Below are 19822 nucleotides of genomic sequence, written 5' to 3'. Positions count from 1 at the left end.
GGTGACACATGGCATTAGCAGGTTGTTCCTATGAGTTTTAATAATAATAGATATAGATATGAAAGCATACTCTTGTTCTTAATTAAAAAGTACTCACTATTCATGATATTCTTATTGATAAAAAAAAAAAAAAGTATAATACTTTTATATAAAATCCTAAGTAGTATCTTATGATATTACCTAACATTTCTTATTTTTTACCACTATATTTTTAATTTTATTTAAATTATTATTGTTGGGTATTATTCCCTAAATATAAGGCCAAAACTTCTCCCTAAGATTTAGTAACAAACTTTTTTCAATAACACACCAAAAAAAAAAAAAGAAAAAAAAAAGTAACAAATTTTTTTGGTGGGAAAATCTGTTATGAGGTGATGACATGTGTATTTAGAGGATAACTACGGGGATTACTTTAGTATATAAGTATAGATTTGACTTTATTAAACTTATTAAGACCTTATTGAACTTATAAAAAATGATTTGACTTATTAGACCTTATTGGAACTTATTTGGCCTTATTGGATCTTATTATTATTGTCAGTGCCCTAAATTGTCGGTCAACCGGTGGTGGAAACTGGCCGGTAGCCACATTCATCCAATTTTGACCGTGGACAACCTACTCCACCCCTGGTTCACCACAGTTGACTAGTAGTTTAGGTCGCCGGTTCACTATGGTGGATTGGTGGGTGCTTCCAGCAACAAAAAAAAACCTATAGCGTATAGCCCGTACCTCTTAAGGTGCCAATGGCAGGGTTGGTGGTGATCCTCTGATGATCTAGCTTCGTCACATACATTTTCCTTCTAGTCAGCTACCGACAATCCAATCACGGTGGTGGTGAATGTGGCGGTGGTGATCACTATAGTGGCGTAACTAGTGGTGGTTAATTGTTGCTATGGTGGTGGTTTGATGTCTTAGGAGAGAGAACGCTAAGTGTGGTTTAGTAAGCATATTGATGTTCGTTTACATGAAATGTTGGCTGTTTGATAAATAACGTAGGCGGGATTTAGCGATTCATTAAATGGATGCTACGTACCACTCAACGACATAAATCACAAAATATATCAAAGGGCATCACTTTCCTTTCTCATCCTTTCCCTCTCTTGATTTCATTCCTTTTACCCCATCTAAACCTACGCCCCCTAAAATCGTATGTACATTGAGGGGAGTTTTAGTATTTTTCACCCCAGTATTGTAACTTGCAAGTAAAGTTTTATCAGACCAATTTTACCAGCTAGCTGATATCAAAACGTCTTACATGCGATTCGATTTATTTTTGTGGAATGATAAATATCGCCATAAAAAATTATCAAACCATCTTTTCAATCAAAGAAACATCCTTGCTATTACTTAAAATTTTCCCATTAACTTTAGTCTATCCACCACTTCTAAAACAACCAAGTGAACTATTACCAATCACAGCATGGGCGTCACCCACGCCACCACGTCGACCCTTATTTTTACCTTTAGGATTCGAAGAGAGTACGTCCCTAGTGAGAAAACAAAACACAAGCCAAACCCTAGCCTAGCCAATGTGGTCACAAACCAGACCCTTGTCACAAAAATGCAGTCTTCCCTTCTTCTCCTTCTCATTCTCCTCTGCTTTTTCCACCTTCAAAACCCTGATTATGATTCCAATGAACCCTTCTCACAGAATCACTAGTAGAACTCTTAGTAGAACCAAAAGCCAAACCTCCATTATCTCTTCCTTCTCAAGGTCATCAACTACAAGGTCACTCTCTCTTCCACCTTCAACAAGAGACCCCATTGACGGGATCCTCACATTGCAAGAGTGGCAGAATTGGGGCACTAATTCCCCTGTTCCTGCTTCTGTCATTGATGCCATTCATTACTTGAAGGCTTTGGAAACAGAGACTGATGTTCAGATGAATTTTGGTGGCAATGGTGGTAGACTCACTGTACGTTATTCTTTCATTCTTTCTCATTTCTTGTGTTTTTTCTGAAATTTTCAGATTCCTATTTCATTATTATATGTTGTGGTAATTATGTATTTAATTGGGTGAGGATTATGAAATTTAATGTCTTTTTATGTAATTGTTTGCTCAATTTGTTCTGTAGTTGGGTTTTCAATTTGTTCTGTAATTGGATTTTCAATTTGTTTTGTACTTGTTTGGTCAATTTGAATGGTGGGGGAAAAATCCCTATTTTATTTTTTGGTGGGGGTAGAATAATGGACATGGGTGTGGGAGAAAAGGGGTGGGGTGTGTTGGGTGAGCCTGATTGACTAATTTGGAGTTTGGGGTAGTGACAATTTTGTTGATTATGAAAGAAACTAGGATAAAGCCTAAATCGTCCTTGCATACGATAACTTGATAAGAGTCGAGAGTTATGATTGTGAAGTCAATTGAAAATAGAAATTGAGGTTGTGACATAAATTTGGTGAACTTGAGGTTTTGTACTGTTGTAGTATTTTCTACTAGGGAGTATTTGTTTCATCTTCTAGGGCGCTTTGTGTAATTTAACTAGGTTTATGCTTGGCTATTGTATGGTTCATTCTAAAATATTTTTTATGTTATGTTGAATGATTTTTCCTAGAAGCTGAAAATGTGAAGTCTGAATTGAATCCTTTGAATGACCCTATTTGAATCCAATTACTACTATAAAGTCATCAACAAATTGAATTAAATTACAAACAGTATGATGCTTCTGTTTGCCCTGTAAAATTTTATTTGGCACATCTAACTGGAGCCTGATCTTGATATGTGAAGTTCCGATTATGATATGTAATTTGTTGAATCTAACCCAAGTCCAACTCATTGCCATTCCTAGATATATGGTTCACGCTAGCCCAAAGTGGCTTGTAGATATTTTAGATTTGATAATTTGGTTTATCACAAAGTCAATTGATCAACTAGTGTGACCAGAATAGCTACTTTATGTAGCTGTCTTAATTTTTTTCTTGTTTAGATTTTATCTTATTGAAAAATGTAGAAAGTTCGAAGACTTCGATTGCTCTTACAGTGATTCAATCCTTAATTTCAAAGTGCTACATAAATCCTAATTTCTCTTCACCATCTAAGGCATACAATTTTTTCATTTTATATCACTAATTGTGGGTTTGTTTTCTTCCTTTAAGTAGTGATTTCTATTAAGGTGCTTTTGATCCTATGTGGATGGCATTTCAGTTAAATAAATTTGATTCTAATCCAAAGAAGAGGTCTTTAGCTTTGTTTTTGAGTCACATCTAGGATTTGTTCTACATTGTGGTTTTGTTTGAAACTTTGAAATTTGAATCATTAAGATAGTTTTTAGAGGAACTACATCAAAAGGAGCATTGCTATACCAATGACATTATGTCACAAGTACCCCTTTCCTAATGTTGTAAACATTCTTGACTCCTTCCCTTACTATTCAGAGCTTAATTACTTTGGTATTCAGTTATTTATTTTTTACAACACTACTTTTCTCGCCATCAGTTTATTGCTCTCAAAATTTGCTTCAGCATTGTATAAGAAAATTACAAATAATAAATGTTTTGGTTTGACCTTAACAAGGCAACACATTAAATACATTGCAATTACGTCAATAAAGTAATTGTTACATAAATCATTGATGTGAAAAATAGATTGTTGACCTTTCCTACCTTTTTTGCACTAATCATGATAGAGACAAAAAGGAGGGTTGTGTTATGTTTGATTTTTGGGTTTATGGAGTTGATCATTCATGTATGTTTCAGGGTGAATTCAAAATCAAAGAGGATAAGAAGCATAGAGCAGCCTATAAGGCATTGAGTGATTCAGAAATGAAGCTTCAGTTTTTCTCCGCAAGACAGATAGCTTGTCGTTTACTTGGTAGTCGAGGATACCTTTGTCAGAAGGTACTTGATTTCTGTAACTTATTAGCAGTTATTGTAATTTTTGAATGCTGTTTGTACTTATTAGATACTTTCTTTGGGTCTGCCTCTGTGTGTGTTTTTTTTTTTTTTTTTTTTTTTTTTTTTTTTTTTCTGGTATAAGTAATTTTAGGTATTCCGTTTTGGTATTATCAAATCATTTCATGTCTACCCTGCTTCCAGTGTTGGCTTCCATATGAAGAAGATTGCATGTGCTTGAAAGTCAATCCTAGCCCACTTTGGCACGGGATACGATTTTGGTTGTACATGCATCCTAAGGTTTGTGTTTCTGTTACATTTTATGAACATGCTTCAGTAACTGTGCAATAGCAGATGGCATATATCTATGATTAGTTGCCTTTTGTCTTATTTTTCTAGGATTTTTTGCGGCAAAACAACACAGGAAAGGTGTTATGGCAAGTGTTTGGTGTGCAGGCAGCAACATTATGCCTCTATGGTATTGCTGAACATGAAGACATAATGTGGAATGAATTTAAGAAAGCAGGTTTGTTATTAATGGAGTCTTCTAGGGTAATTTGTTCATCTTTTGTAACATAATGATTGGTTTTTGAATTTTCTAGAGTTGTATTATTTTGGTGCCCAACTCAGATATATTGTCTCATATTTATTGTGTCTGTAACTCTGTAAAATTGTTCCTATGTTGCTTATGCCTCCTGTGTTTCCAATTGCACTTGCTGCAAACGAATTTATAAATTACGTGGAACCAACTTCATGCTTCTCATATAGCTTGTTCACTGCCAACGTGCCATGTTTAGAATAGCCAATTCCATATCATTTATTTTACTTGTATGTTTTGCTTTTTTGCTGCTTAAATCTTCACATATCTTCCAGCTGATCCTTGTCATGGGTAATGGGACTGAATTAAGAAGTAATATATTTCTGTTCTCTCCACCCTGCAGTTTAGCTTCAACCTCCAAGTGGTTGCTAGGAACTCAACTAGTAGCAAATGGCTTCCATAGTCCCATTTATTATGATTTGGATTAGGCTTGCTGTACTATAATGACCTTTGACCTACTTTCTTTGTTTGTTTATAATGTGCTGTTACGTTTATGCAGTAGCTTGGTTAATTGTTATATTGATATCGGAACTCGCTTTGTAATCTTTTGGTGATAATGCAAAATAACTAGCTATTAATAATCTAAATTGGCTGTAATATTCGAAAAGGAAGCTTGACTGTTGACTGTTGCCTGTTTTGTTAAAGTTTGGTTTGTGGAAATTGTTCTAGCCTATTAGGTTTTGTTTTAGTCAAGTTATTGAGCAGCTGAGCTGATAACAATAAAATGATAAATCATTGTATTGGAGCTCAAATTTTAAAGCTACTATCAATATTGCAACTGCATTCTCTCATTTTGTAACTTTTGTGCTATGTTATCTTTGTATATGCATCATATTTCATCCATGCAACTATAAATGAGTGTTTAAATTTTGGTTGCGTGATTTGCTATCTGCTAGATTGCTAGTTTATTACCCCTTTGAAAATTGGTGGACTTTAGTTAGGACCATGGCAATGTATTTTGAATTGGCAACGTGATGGTGAAATCAGGGTAGAGATAGCCTTAGTGTTGGTGACCCAAGGGACACAATTCCCTTTAACAATTTGGCGTAAGTTACGTTTCTGGAATCTAGTTCTCCAGTACTTGACCTCAGTTCTGTTAATGCTTCTTTGTTGCCCTTTTTGTTTTTGATATGGTGGTATTCAGTGGATTTCATTTCATGTGTTTTTCTTGTCATGAGATCACTCTGAGCGCTCACTCTTGACGATCTACATTTAAATATTCAGGAAAAAACATGGTGTGGTGCCTGTATCCTAGTAAGCCTGGAATTCCCAAGTCCGTAAAGGATTACTTCTTATGTGATACACCAAGTATCGAGGATAGCAATTTGGACAAGGTACTTATGCATATTTATGCTTTAATATCTTCATGTATTACTAAACATCTATTGTAAATGGTGGCAAATGATGGATTGTTATTTGGTACACATTATAGATCTTCATAGGGAGGGGAGGACTGTTGTTTGAATTAAGGGGGGTAGAATCATACCTTGGTGAGGGGAGTCTAATGTTGGATTCATACAAAATTGAACATCAACTGCAAGTCAAAGTCGGTGTTAGATTATGGTGCATAATCTATTCCAATCCGACCTATTACCATCCACTCAATAATAGTTTTTTACCCCAAAAATAATTAAATAATGTTCTCAAACCTATTTGTTATTTCTTTTATATCTATGAGAATATATTGTCAAGGTTTCTCCATTTCACTGTAAATAGTGTGTAAATAACAAGAGGAGTATTTTTTTTCTTTTTTAGGAAAGTCTGTCGTTAAAGCTTAAACAACTAATGTTTCCACCTTTTCAACTTACCACCTTATGAAAACTTTTAATTATTTTACCACCTTATGAATGTATAGACCTAACAAACACCACCTTGTAATTGACTTTGTTATGAAAATATCATTTGTCATCATCATCATCATAATCAAAGGCTTAATCCCAAAAAGATGGAGTTAACAACATGAACTAATACTCATCCCGTATAGTCTTCCACAGTTATCCTTCTTCTCCATTTATTCCCATCTAAAGCCATATAAGATTGTATACCCATCCTCGCAATGTCCTTTTGAAATGCTTCCATCCAAGTCATCTTTGGTCTCCCCCATCCTCTCCGCAGATCCTTGTTATCCCAACCCTTTATCCATCTAACCTAAATAAGAAAATATCATTTTTGTTTATGTTTATTTATTTATTTTTTGTAAGTTGAATTTTATAAAGGAAGAGGGAATAAAGAAGTTATAAGACCATAACTGGGGTCCTAAAAATCATTACAAGGTGGTAATATATGGGTTTTATGCATATAAAAGGTGGTAAAATAAATAATAAATTTCATAAGGTGGTAAGTTGATAAAAGTGGGAAACATTAGATGGGTAGGAACACATATTCCTAAATTTTAACATTATATTCTTCAGTATAAGGTTCTTAAATCACAACAAAATGATCATTCTTAGTATTTCAATTTTTTTTAATTTCATATATACTGTGAATAGTGCACAAATACAAACTGTATCATCTAATTTAGACAGAGGAAGTATATATATTTTGTGGATATCTCTTATTCGTTTGAATCCGCCACGCTAATTTTATGTCCATATTTTTGCTGCTCCACAGACAAGTGGAGATAATATCTTGAATTTCATTCTTATAGATGGAACATGGAGCAATTCTACGGCAATGTTCAAGCGTTTAAAGGTAGCCCCGTCTTTGTTACTCATCATCATCATTCATTAAGGGAATAAATTATTCATTGTTGAATGTCCTTTAATTCAAGGAGACAAACCAACTATTGTAACGTTGGTTGTTTTGATATGAGGAAGTTTCTCCTTTACCTATGAGCTTCATCTTTCCCCTTTACAAGATGTAAAACATACTGTTGTGTTCAAAATGGTCTATCTTGTCTCTAAATGTGCTGAAAGTTTTGTGATTGGATGAATGTTGGGTATATTGCTGTTGGTTTCCAAGACCAAATTAAAAATATTTCCTCCATTGTTTTAGTTGGAATTTTTACTTTTCACACTTGCTGAGACATGTGTTTAGCTATTTATAACTTTAGGGGCCGTTTGGATGGGGTTAATCATAAAAGGGAATGGGAATCAACTGCCCTCATTCCTTTTGTTGTTGTTTATTAGACCATTTTTCCCATTCCCTTTACCCTCTTCATTCCCCCAAATCCCTCTAAGTTCATTCCTCACCCCCCTAGGTATTTCGATTCCCAATCCTTAGCCACCTTCTCACCACCACATCACCACCTTCCTACTTACCAACACCATCGGGAACCAGCCCACCTTCATACTAGACCACCGCCGCCCCTCCCCCGACCTTCCTGCTCTCCCCTCCCCCGCAAAAACATCCTACAACCCCCGTGAAACCCTAAAATCAACTCTGTCTCCCCGTAAAACCGCCGGCCAACCCTCCCTCCACCCTCGAAACCGCTGCATCTCACCCTCGAGACAACCCTTACCTCGCAGAAGTCATCCCTAAGCGAATCGCTCACTTTGAAACCTTTAAAGCTGAGCAAGGTCTCAAACGTCTCTTCATTTCCGGCGAACCAATCAAGTTCTCTCCCTAGCGGCTAGGGTTTCAAGGGTGGAGGGAGGGCTTGCCGGCGGTTTTACGGGGATAGGAAGTTGATTTTAGGTTTTACGGGGGTCGTGGGATGTTTTTGCGGGGGAGGGGAGGGCAGCGAAGATCAGGGGAGGGGCGGCGAGGGTCGGGGGAGGGGCGGCAGTGGTCGGCGAGTGGTGGAGTGGCTGGGTGGTGGCTGGAAATTGTGGGAAGTGAAGCAATGTGGTGGTTGGATTGGTGGCTGTGTTTCCTTTGTTATTCAAAACAAACAACACCCCCAAAATTGGGGGATTTTCATTCCATTCACATGCTTTCCCTTTGTTCATTCCATTCCGATTACCCTGCGCGAACCAAACGACCTCGTAGTTATGCATTTTTTTAAATAATAAGAATTAGGTATTTATGATCTACAGTCTATGTATTGAAACAAATCAAATAAGATCCCACATGGCTACATTTTCTTATGTGCAAGTCATAAAAGAAGGTGTAAGTGTGATAAGTGAATACTCATCAATGCATTTTTTCTTACATGCAAGTCATATTGCCTAAGTTTGAAATGGATGTGAATAACAAAAAAGGAGATAATAAGAACACCGAGAGCAGTAGCCACCCAATATACATGGCCATGGCAACCCAGACATAATATTATTCCATTTTTAATGAGAAGACTGACGGTTTTTATTGATTTTAGCAGCCAACAATCATGGAGTTATTATACCAACAATATTTCTAAATTCTTTATCTTTAAGTTCAATTAGACGATTGGAGTTCATTCCCCTGGTAATAAAAGGGGAAGTGGTAGATTTAACAAGGCAAAAGCAAAAGATGGGACTCTTCGAAACTGGGTTTTTGATGCAACTAGATAAGGAATTAAGGATACACTTCACGGGATATCTAGCTCCTAAGAGAAATGTTTGTGATTACCTTCCCACTTAGCTCTGGATTTAAAGGACACTCACAAGTGAGATGAGTGTGGAACCCATATGTATGTAATTTTGAGTTGTCTCACATTGGAGAAAGAGGAGATGATGAACCACTATAAGCATAGGAGTTACTCCATCCATACCCATTGTATTTGTTAAGGAACCATCTTGGGCTTTGTATGTGGACCATACTTTATATTGGATTATTTTTAATCAATCAAAAGATGGGAATGTTTAGAGAAGATAGAGGAAACGTGGGATTGTTATTGTCAATTATTCCTGTACTAAATTGTAGCCTAAATACCTAGTTTATCAATATTAAAGTTATCACCAGGATGCCTTTGATGAGACTTCAATACCTAAGGGTGTTGTTAGACATACACAACCTTAAAAAAAAAAAAGGAACAAGGTAAAAAAGTTTGTTCATACTAGGGTCCTAGCGGGGTCTTGAAAAGTCTCTTGTATGCGGCTTTACTTGGCTTTAAGGGTCTTGAAAGGTCTCTTGTATGCATCTTTGCTTGGCTTCAGTTTCATTAAAGGAATATTTTTAACCTTGACCTAGCAATGACAAGTAGACACCTAACCACCTAAATAGCTTTACAACTGCAAATGTGAAAGAAGTTGTTTTCATTAGGTATTTGACACCCTAACGCCATAATTGTGGGAAAGAAAACTATAATCCAAGATCCTAAGCATTTTCTGTGTTTATGACTTTAATACCTCCTCCGTATAGTTGCAACACACACTTTTTCAAGGTATTTTAGAAAAGTAGAGTTCTTATGATTTAATACACTTTAAAATGGGATGAGGGGTTGTTTGGAGTATAGTTTAGTGGGCCATGTGCGTTAAATAAGGGAAATAGTACAACTTTTTGCCAAAATAACTTTCTAATTAGGATTTTTTTTAGAAAATAACACCAAAAAAAAACACAAAATTTTGATTATAACACCACAAAATTTCAAATTTTACACCACAAAAAATCCAAAAAATTGGATTTTACCACCATCCGACGGATTTTTGGATGAAGTCCGTTAAAGGGACCTACGATGGAAAAGTGTTAATACGACATTGGTTTTAAAAAAAAAACCCCTAAACCCTAACCCAGCCAATAGCCCCACCACAGCGGTCGTGACTCCATGACCAGAGATCCTCCCTTCACCGACGCAATCACCCGCCATCACCCCCATCGACATTAGTCGCCCGGCAAGTCCCCTTCCACCTTCCCTCTCCCCGAAAAGTCACTCCCACCCACCGCAACACCCCCACGAAAACCACCTAGCCCTTTCTCTCCCTCCTCGAAAACCACCCTTGGAATTACCCCTCAACTTCAAACCGGCCGAATGCGACCTTTGAAGCCCAAGATCTATCGATTTCATGGTGGAGGTGAACATAATCGGTTTTTGCGATGGTTCGAAGGGGGGAAAATCAGGTTGCTCGGTGACGGTGAGAATTCGTGGTTGGTTTTGTTGGAGCTGTGAGGCCTCTAGGCGGAACTGGGGAATGTTTTTGGGGAAAGGGAAGGGAGTAAAGGCTGATTTCGCTGGTATAAGTGGGGGCAAGGGGTGTCAGGGGTAAGGTAGTCGACGGCTTCAGTGGTGTCGGTGGTGGAGCTGGTTGGTTAGGGTTTAAGTTTTTTTATTATTTTTTTTATTATATATATATATATATATATATATATATATATATATATATATATATATATATATATATATATATATATATATATATATATATATATACTACCTCTGTTTCTTATTATGTGCAACAAAGGAATATTTTATGTCTCACAAATAATGCCCCTTCGTTGCACATAATAAGAAACGGAGGTAGTATATATATATTTTTTACCAATAGGCTAATGACACGTGTCTTTTGTGGACTCCCCTAACGAATTCCATCCAAGGAACCGTTAAATGGTGGTGAAATCCAATTTATAGATTTTTTTTGTGGTGTTATAGTTAAAGTTTGAAATTTTGTGGTGTTATAATCAAAATTTTGTGTCTTTTATGGTGTTATTTTCTAAAACATCCTTCTAATTATAGTGTGTTGCAAATATTGTGACATTTTCATTTTAAGGAAGTGTTGCAAGTATTAAGAAATAGAGGAAGTATACCTTTGTTGCATAAAGAAGCTACAACATTATTCATGTGGTCAAGCTTATAAAACTTTGTCCGAAATTTGTAATTCACAAGTTCAAATATTATTATGTGAGATCTTGATAAATTTGTTGTAATGTGTACTTTTGTGATGTACATTTTACATGATTATTACTAATTAAATAAATAGATAGATATTAAAGGTCAAAAGTATGCATTTGAGACTGTGTAAAATGCAGAGTATAACATCTTTATCGAACAGAGTGAGTATGATTCATCATAAAGGTAGTTTATCATAATTCAAAGCTATAAAAATGTGATTCTATCAGCTTCATTAAATTTAGACCTTATGTTGTCACCTAATTAGGGAGGTTTCAGAGGTCCATATGTAGTGCAGCTTTTGAAAATAAATTTAGATTTGGATTCTCGATTTCTCTCAGATAAATCAAAATTTAAATATCCTCTGTTGTAAATTGAAATGGTTGTAATCACTTGGGAAATACAACTTTAATGATCAGCATTTTGTTACCAACACCATGACTGCAATATTATTAGGTGGCTACACTATCAAAACTCCAAGCCCTTGAGCATTAATATACTACGTATGTATTTATGATCTAGCTTAAATTTAATCGTGGATGGGTTTAACGAGGGAGAGGGAGACCGAAAATGACTTGGTTGGAAGGAGTTAAGAAGAATACGAAGTATATGGATGTGCATGAGGATGAGGCGTTGGATCGTAAGGGATGGAGGAGGAGGATCTTTGTTGATGACTACACGGAATAATCAAATTTGGTTCATGTAGCCGACCCCACTTATGGGATTAAGGCTTTGATTGATTGAAGTTGTAAACAGTTCATATCCTAAAAACACTTGAATTTTGATGAATCTGTTTTCTCTTTCGTTGTACAGATTCCTTGAGTTTTGTATGCTTATGATTTATGAATCTTTTCATTAATTTTAAAAGTGTATGTAAGAAGTAATAACTATGTAATCATCCAGGATCGAGCAAAACTTGAGTGGGGAGAGGATGACATAACTTGCATATCGGTTGCAACAGGTGCTTCAGCAATGCACAGACTTAGGCAAGTTGTAAACTTTTGAATTATGCTTTTACAACCACATTATTGCCTTCTGATTCTTTCCTTAATTTTTTTAAAGAAAACTCTTTGTATGTACTTGTAACTACCTTTTAGGGTATCTTGTTTCTTTTACTGACTGGTCCTTTTGTTCTGAGTGCAGGCCCCAACCATCATGGGATCGCACTTGCACAGCAGCGGCAGCTGCTGGCCTTCTTTCTGAATTGCAGCTTCTTCCTCAATTCAGTTCATATTGTCTTGATAAACAGGGTGAAGCTATAGAGGATACTTTGGATGTTTTGCTAGAGGCTCTTACTACTCGGCGTCTTCGTATGGGCAGGTCCATTACGCGTAAAATGAGGAGTGGCTATGTCTGTTAAAATTGACTATGCTATTGACAGCTATTTCCCAGAATGTTGCAGGAATCATCATTAGTCAAGGTATTCTCAAACTTGTATACTTGTAACTTGCCTGAATAGGTGAATATATTGCTACTACATACTTTAGTATTGAAGGCCAATAATTTGGATCTAGACAGTTTAATTACTATTTTTTTCTGAATAACACTCTCATAGTGCATTGTATGGGGATTTATGCTTTACCTACCCAAATGCCATGTCTAAGATTTTAAGTCCACCAAACCTTGGAGTCGTGTTCGATTTCATCACGAACTCACAAAGCCGTCCTTATGAATACGCCATTACGCCCTCATGGGAGGCCACCATGCTGCGCATGTGAAAAGCCTTTTAATTGCAGAATTATTAATATCTAAATATCTAATCCATGTTTACAATTAACAAAGTGTACAACTAGGATTTAGTAATTTCTTGTGCTTTAGAGGAGCTGCATAGGTGAGATGACTTTGATCCTTTGTTATCCATACAATAAATAACTAACATGATAAATTAAATATCTAATTAACATATCAGTAACAGTTCATGGAGCCAACAAATGCACTATTGTTAACTAATTTGGATAGATTAGGGAGAATAATGAGTCAAATAAATTTGAAACAAGTCTTGCAGCAGTCCAATATGTTTAGTTTGGACAGTCTTATCGTTTTATGTGACACGCTCTTATTATTCGTCTTTTTTTTTTCCTCTCTTAGGGTTAATCAGTGCCTGGCTCTAAATTTGCTTCCTTTTCTCATATAGGTTTTATACAAGCACTTAGTGGGCATTGTGTAATTAAGTGTAAACACCCATTGTATATCCCAGAATAGTCTGTGCCGTCCAAAAAGGCTCAATAGTTGCATTTTCTTGGATAGTTAAACTCTATTGCTCTGCCTATTTCTGAGTTTGCCTATTACCAAAACCCAATTAGTGTCTTTTAACTCTGTATCCTGTCATTAATTCCGAGTCTGCTTAAACAGTATAGCTAGCTTGATGTTCATTGTTGTGTTTTGGTAATTTTCTTGCATGATATTTTAGCTATTTGACAATAACACTTCATGATCTAGTGATCCGGGGATGTATTTAGTGCCTGGGATAGAGAGTTTTTTGGTCATTGATGTTTGTGCTACACCTCCATGAGAACCCCTCTTTTCTCTCTCTTGACGATTATGTCTATTAAAGCGGAGTATGTATCAATGGATGTGCATGTATCAACTGGACAACTGGATCCAGAATTGCTGGGGCTGTTGTCTTTGTTCTTCGAGTTAATTCTTGATAAATGTTCAGCAATATAGTGGTTTTTGCCGTATTTTCGTCTGTTGTCAATGCGTTGTCTTCCTTAATTATTTATTTGGGAAATTCTACATAATAACCCTGATGTATTGACTATTTCACGTTGTGCCCCTCTTTTTGAAAAGTTCCACTCTGTAAAACCTCAAGGTTCCAAAAGTGATTAAGCTGTACCCCTGCCGTTATCCTTCCGTTACATGTTGCCGTTAGTGGGGCTCACTTTACACCTATGTGATTTTTTTCTCAATTTCGTGATAAAAAATGTCCCATTAAAGGTTTTAGGGGTCATAAAGGGCCCAAATTGAGCTTGGATTTAGCAAAAAAAAAAAAACGTAAAAGCCTCGTTTATGAATATGATTTCTCATAGTTAAATTTAGAATTCATAAAACGGGGCTTTTACATTACTTTTTTGCAAAATCCGAGCTCAATTTGAGTTCTTTAGGGCTAAAATGACCCCTAAAACCTTTAATGGGACATTTTTTAGCACAAAAATCGAGAAAAAAAATAAATAGGTGTAAAGTGGGCCCCACTAACGGCAACATGTAATGGAGGGATAACGACAGGGGTACAACTTGATCACTTTTGAGACCTTGAGGTTACAGAGTGAAACTTTTCAAAAGGAGGGGTACAACGTGGAATAATCAATACCTTAGGGATATGATGTAGAATTTCCCTATTTATTTTTAAAGCAGCCTGCACATCATTTATAATTAGTTTGTTGATACATATGCTATTGGATAATTCCTCTTTTTGATTGCTTAGGTAAGTTCATGTTCCGAAGCCTAAACAATATGGTTAAGCATTATATCATGACCATTATTATTGACATATTTAAGGTTTTTCCGGGGTAATTTGGAATTGTTACTTTGGTGGCATGGTTGAATGATTGATGTGTGGCTGATTCGCCCTTGATGTAGACCTTGACATAATGGTAATGCATGGGTTGCCGTTCTTGCCAATGATGTTGAAATCAAAGTGATAATTATGCTTGAAGTACCATGCATACATAGTTATCTCTTAAGCTCTTGGTAGGTATTCATAATGGTTGGATTCTTGGTTTTACAAATGATATGAGGTTGGGCTTTTCTACTATGGACTGAAAACTATCTGAACCTATGTCAATTTCTAATTAATTCAATTTTAGCATCGGATGTGCATGCAATAACTAGATACGAAATTGTTTGGGCTATTTTGGTTAGGTATATTGGCTAATTCTAAGTTAAATGTTCATTAACTATCTATCTATTCGAAGTTAAAAGATTGTTAACTGTTAAGCCCTGTTTGTTTGCACTTTGCAGGTTCAGAAAGCCATGAACAAAGAATTTAATTGAGTGGTCCTATGTGCAAAGGTGTGAGGTGGGTGTTGCAGGTTCTTAAGGCATCCTCATCCTTGGAATTGATCCTCGGAATTGAGATTGCAGAAACTCGGAAAAATGGTGGAAGATGTAAATCAATCAGCACTGATTTTGCGGAAAATCATTTAAATCTAATCTTAGTCTTAAAGTCAACTTGATTTATTACATTTGAGATTTGCTTTTGCTCATTTTTTTTTAGTTTTAGTGTTTTTGTAATAATGGATTAATGAATGCAAGCTTTTACTGATTGTATATGAAGTATATACTATACTGGTATAAAATATAATTTACACTCATTAATTGATAAAATGATTGCGCTAACTAGCAGCATATGCTGGATTTTTATTTTAATTGGGCCAACCACGATGTGTAAGAGCCAAATGTCATGATAGTTACAATTTGTAACGGGCTAGCATGGGCAAATTAAAGGATGCACCATGGTGCATATAGTTTTATGTGAACCATCCATTAAAATATACTCTCTTCTCTTTCCTCCTTTACTTTCCTAATTTCTGGTTTTTCTCTCTTTTATTTTCTCTCTCCTCTATTTTTCTCTCTATTTTATTTTTCTTTCTCTTGAATTCGTTTATCATTCTTTTAATTAAATTCCTTCATATTGTTGATCACCATAGAGTGAATTCCTTCATTACAATAGATTAAATTCAAATTTTGTTTTCTTCAACCTTTGATTTGAAGCTTTGTTAATGGAGTTTTTACAATGAAGTAGTGAAGCTAAAAATAACGTCGTTGTTGAATAAAAGATGGTTAAGACAATGGTGTGATTATTTTCCGATGAGATTTCATTATTTAAATCACCATGGCTAGGTTTGAGTTTCGAATTATGTAACTTTCATATTCTAATTGCATAGCATGTGCCCATAAGCCAATTACGAATTACATGTTATCTATAATGGGCAATCACCCGTCACAAATAAATAAATAAACCCATGTAACGGACAATGATTGTTCGTGCTCGTTACAAATAGCCCCTTCTTATCCGTTACATATAAGCTTTTTTCTACCAATCTGTTCGTTGGCGCCAAGTTCTTCCAATACCGAGTCAGAAATATGCGTTCTAATTTTGACCAGTTTTTAGCACTGTTTGCTCGATCCTACTTCCTGATTGAGTTTTTCTCACTTTTCTGAAACCCATATGTGTTCTACATATGGACATAACCCTCTGGGAATTCATGCTCCATCTACCTGATTGAACGCTCTGTGCAACAAAGGGTACATCCGAGAATGTTGAATTCACCAAACCATGGAAGCGAGTTTTTTTAATTCGCGGTGTCCCATCCATTCGCGCTAACCCTTCAAAAGGTAAGGCTTTCGCGCGGTGCATACGGACAATTAACCATGGACCCTCTTTGACTAACCCACATCCTGAACTTTAGAGAACTAGAGCCATGGTTAGGTTGCAAACTCATTGCATCATATTGTGCCTACTTGACTAATTGTGCATTATTTGTTGTGCATACTCTATGTGTTTTTCCTAACCGTTTGTTTGACTTGTGTTTAAGTCTAAATAAATTAATTAATGACTAAAAGGACTTTGCCTAATTAATTAATTAATTAATTTGGGTTATTAAAGTCTAATAATTTAATCGGAATTGACTTAGTACGACTTTAGGCATGTCCCGTAGAGTTAAAATACTGAAAGCAGTCCCAGATTAACGCTCTAGTAATGGCGCCACGATTTGGGCTGCAGCGCCACACTATGCTGTGCAACGCCTGGCGAAAACTCTGTCGTCTGGCGCTGCACTGCAAAGTGCGGCGACAGTTCAGAATTTTGCTCGAGTCATCACTATGTGAGTCTAATTAAACAGTTTGCTAATCAATTCGATTATTTTGTTAATAACAGTACCTTTGTTAAGCCCTTAATTGAGTCTAGTCACATAGTCTAGCCACATGGTCTCACACAAGAGTCTTAACATGTCACCTACACTCACTACACTCACTAGTATTAGCACACACTTTATATATGTCACCACAAACATGTCTTAGGTTCATGCATGAGTCGGTTTTTCCGTCATTTGAGTTGGGGGTACATTCTATTTCTAATTTTTTTTTTCATATCTCTCCATCTTCATGATTCCTCCATATCACAACCTTCTTCCATCCTTGCATGTTGAATAGAGTTTGAGTCAAATAATTAACAGTGAATATCCCTAATTTCCCTTTCCACAGTACTTGGTCAAGGAGAGAAGGGCGATTAATCAAGGATAACACCTTCATTCAAGTTCAACTTTTTGATAAACCAGTGAGTCGGAAACGGAAAGCTAATAAGATAATGGCAAGTCAAGAAGAAGTCAATGAACTTAAAAAGCAAATGGCTGACGTGACTGAGGTGTTGAAGGCTTTAACCCTTCAAATCAATGACCCTGTGAAGCAACAACAAATGGAGCTCATGCAAGAGAGCTTGAGCAAGATATCCAATGACTATAAATTTCAGGGCATGAGTTCACAAGGGTTCTCGCTGGACAAGGAACTTCTTCCGCATAAGTTCAATGCCACTGACATCCCAAAATTCAAGGCAACAGATAACCCTTACATCCATCTAAGAGCTTTTAAAACTATAATGAACATTAAGGGTATCGATAAGAAGGTTTTCCCCTCTCTGTTCTCACTATCTCTTGAGACCGTTTGCCAACAATGGTTCTTCTCCCTTGACAAAGAGAAAACCTCTACCTGGGAATCGATAGTAAACGCTTTCGTTGATAGGTACAAGTGCAATATTCAAGTTGAAACCGATCATAGACAACTTGAGATGCTAAGACAAAAAGAGAATGAAGGCTTTACTTCTTTCTTTAATAAATGGAGGGAAACTTCAGCTAAGATGATTGAGGTGCCCACTGAAAAATAATCTGTGAGGATGTTTATCAAGAATCTCCAAGAGAAGTATTCAAAGCATCTAAAGTATCAACACAATTTGAATACTTTCAAGGCCGTTTATGACATCGGAATTGAAATCGAAGATGACCTCGCAAAGCAAAAAGCTACTAACAATAGTAACCACGGTGGCTGGAAAGGAAAGAAGAACGACAATCCTCCTTCTTCCAAGGATCTAAGAAGCAACTAAGGAAAGACTTCACCCCCATTGGGATGAGCTACGATACTGCCTTCGATCGACTCCATGCTAAGGGACTCATTACTCCCATTGGACCCATTCAAGATCCCGCACCTGAAAAGAGATTGCCTAGTTGGAATCCAGATGCACATTGCAAATATCATTAAGGTAGGGGTCATACTACTGAGAGCTATTGGAAGCTAAAGGAGGCTATCCAACATTTGATCGATAATAACCAGCTCCCCATGCCTCCAGCTAACAAGAAGAGCGAGTAATGATTAAGCAAACAACACAAGACAGAGGCGAGCTTCAACGACGAGATTTCGTGACCTCCTCTTTTCTATTTCTTTTATTTACCCTTTCCTCAATAAGTCTAGCATATGCACCTTTTTATTCTCCTTAGATTTATTTTGTAGGATCATTATTTCTTCTCCTTTAATTAAAAATGCGTTTATTTTCTTGCATATGATCATTTCATTACATTGCATTAAAAAAAAAAAAATCCATGTCGAATTAAGCACAAGGTATACCAATGATTTGAGGCACCTCTTGTAGACACATCATATCACCTTTCACCCTTCAAATATACAATCTTTTCTTGATAAACCACTTTGAGCCTTGTCTAACGATAGACCTTTCTTTTTCAACCCATATCTACCTAACCTTGGGATGGGATGATGTGCAACTTATGTAATTTTCAATTTTATAAAAGGCTTAAGTGACTTCAAAAGATTAAAATAGCAAAAAAATAAGCAAAAAAAATAAAGATAAATAAAAGTGTACAAAAGGGCAAGTGTTCCAATGTCTTTGATATGAAAATGTCTTCGATATGAACACGTCTTAGATTGCGTCTCTTGTCGAGTGCTCGGTACCGTGCCTGAGAAACATGAATGCCGAGTGAGTGATAGACCGCATGATCGGGATTGCCCACACTTATAAAAATAAAAAAATGAAAAAGCAAAAAAAAAAAAAAAAAAAAAAAAGAGAGCAAAAATAAAAAAACAAAGAGCTCAAAAGTGAGAATCCTCAAGCATAAAAAAATAAAGATTCAAAAGCAAGGTTGCACGCCTTGGAGGCTTATATAGGGTCTTGAGATTTTATCCCTTTCTTCTTTAACCTTTAGCCTAACCAGGCCTAACAACCCTTATCAGGCCTAACAACCCTTAAAAGACCTCTTTGAGGTATACACACACTTGTGCAAGGTTCGGCTAGAGCTACGTTCGACCTGATTCCTAACGGATACGTAGGCAACCTCACATCGAGGTGCGGGCGATTTAAAATGCATTCACATTCACATTCACATTCACACATCATGATCATACCGAAGGATCTCCTATGCTCATCCCTATCTACTTAGAGATAGACTTGGGGGCTTGATCCCTACATCATTAGCTTACCTAGCCTAAGAGTCACTATCATTTGACTCTTTTCAATAATATCTTTCTACACACTTAGCCCTTGCGGCCTAACCTTAGTGTCACTTTCACACACTGCACAGATACATACCAAATATACTTCCCTTAGGAACCCTTTGTCATGAAATCTTAACACAACGCTGAAGTATTCCTTATTACTCAACATCAATCATCATTGCATCACAAAGTATGAAATACTTAGCCTCCGCGCCT

The 19822-nt window shown here is 36.3% G+C and overlaps 1 protein-coding gene across 1 annotated transcript; it reads left to right on the top strand.

Annotated features, from left to right (window-relative positions):
* Positions 1-1464: 1464 nt before the first annotated feature.
* Positions 1465-15478, top strand: LOC145630563 (uncharacterized). The gene is made up of 9 exons (XM_081682803.1): positions 1465-1917; positions 3696-3836; positions 4035-4130; positions 4230-4356; positions 5653-5762; positions 7039-7119; positions 12014-12096; positions 12254-12530; positions 15071-15478. Exons 1-8 carry the CDS (start codon positions 1531-1533, stop codon positions 12468-12470), a joined length of 1242 nt encoding a protein of 413 aa, XP_081538929.1. The 5' UTR covers positions 1465-1530; the 3' UTR covers positions 12471-12530; positions 15071-15478.
* The last annotated feature ends 4344 nt before the right edge of the window (positions 15479-19822 follow it).

This window comes from Chenopodium album, chromosome 5, assembly GCF_948465745.1.
Source record: "Chenopodium album chromosome 5, dcCheAlbu1.1, whole genome shotgun sequence".
NCBI classification, from domain to species: Eukaryota; Viridiplantae; Streptophyta; class Magnoliopsida; order Caryophyllales; family Amaranthaceae; genus Chenopodium; species Chenopodium album.
This window is presented reverse-complemented; position numbering and strand designations above follow the sequence as displayed.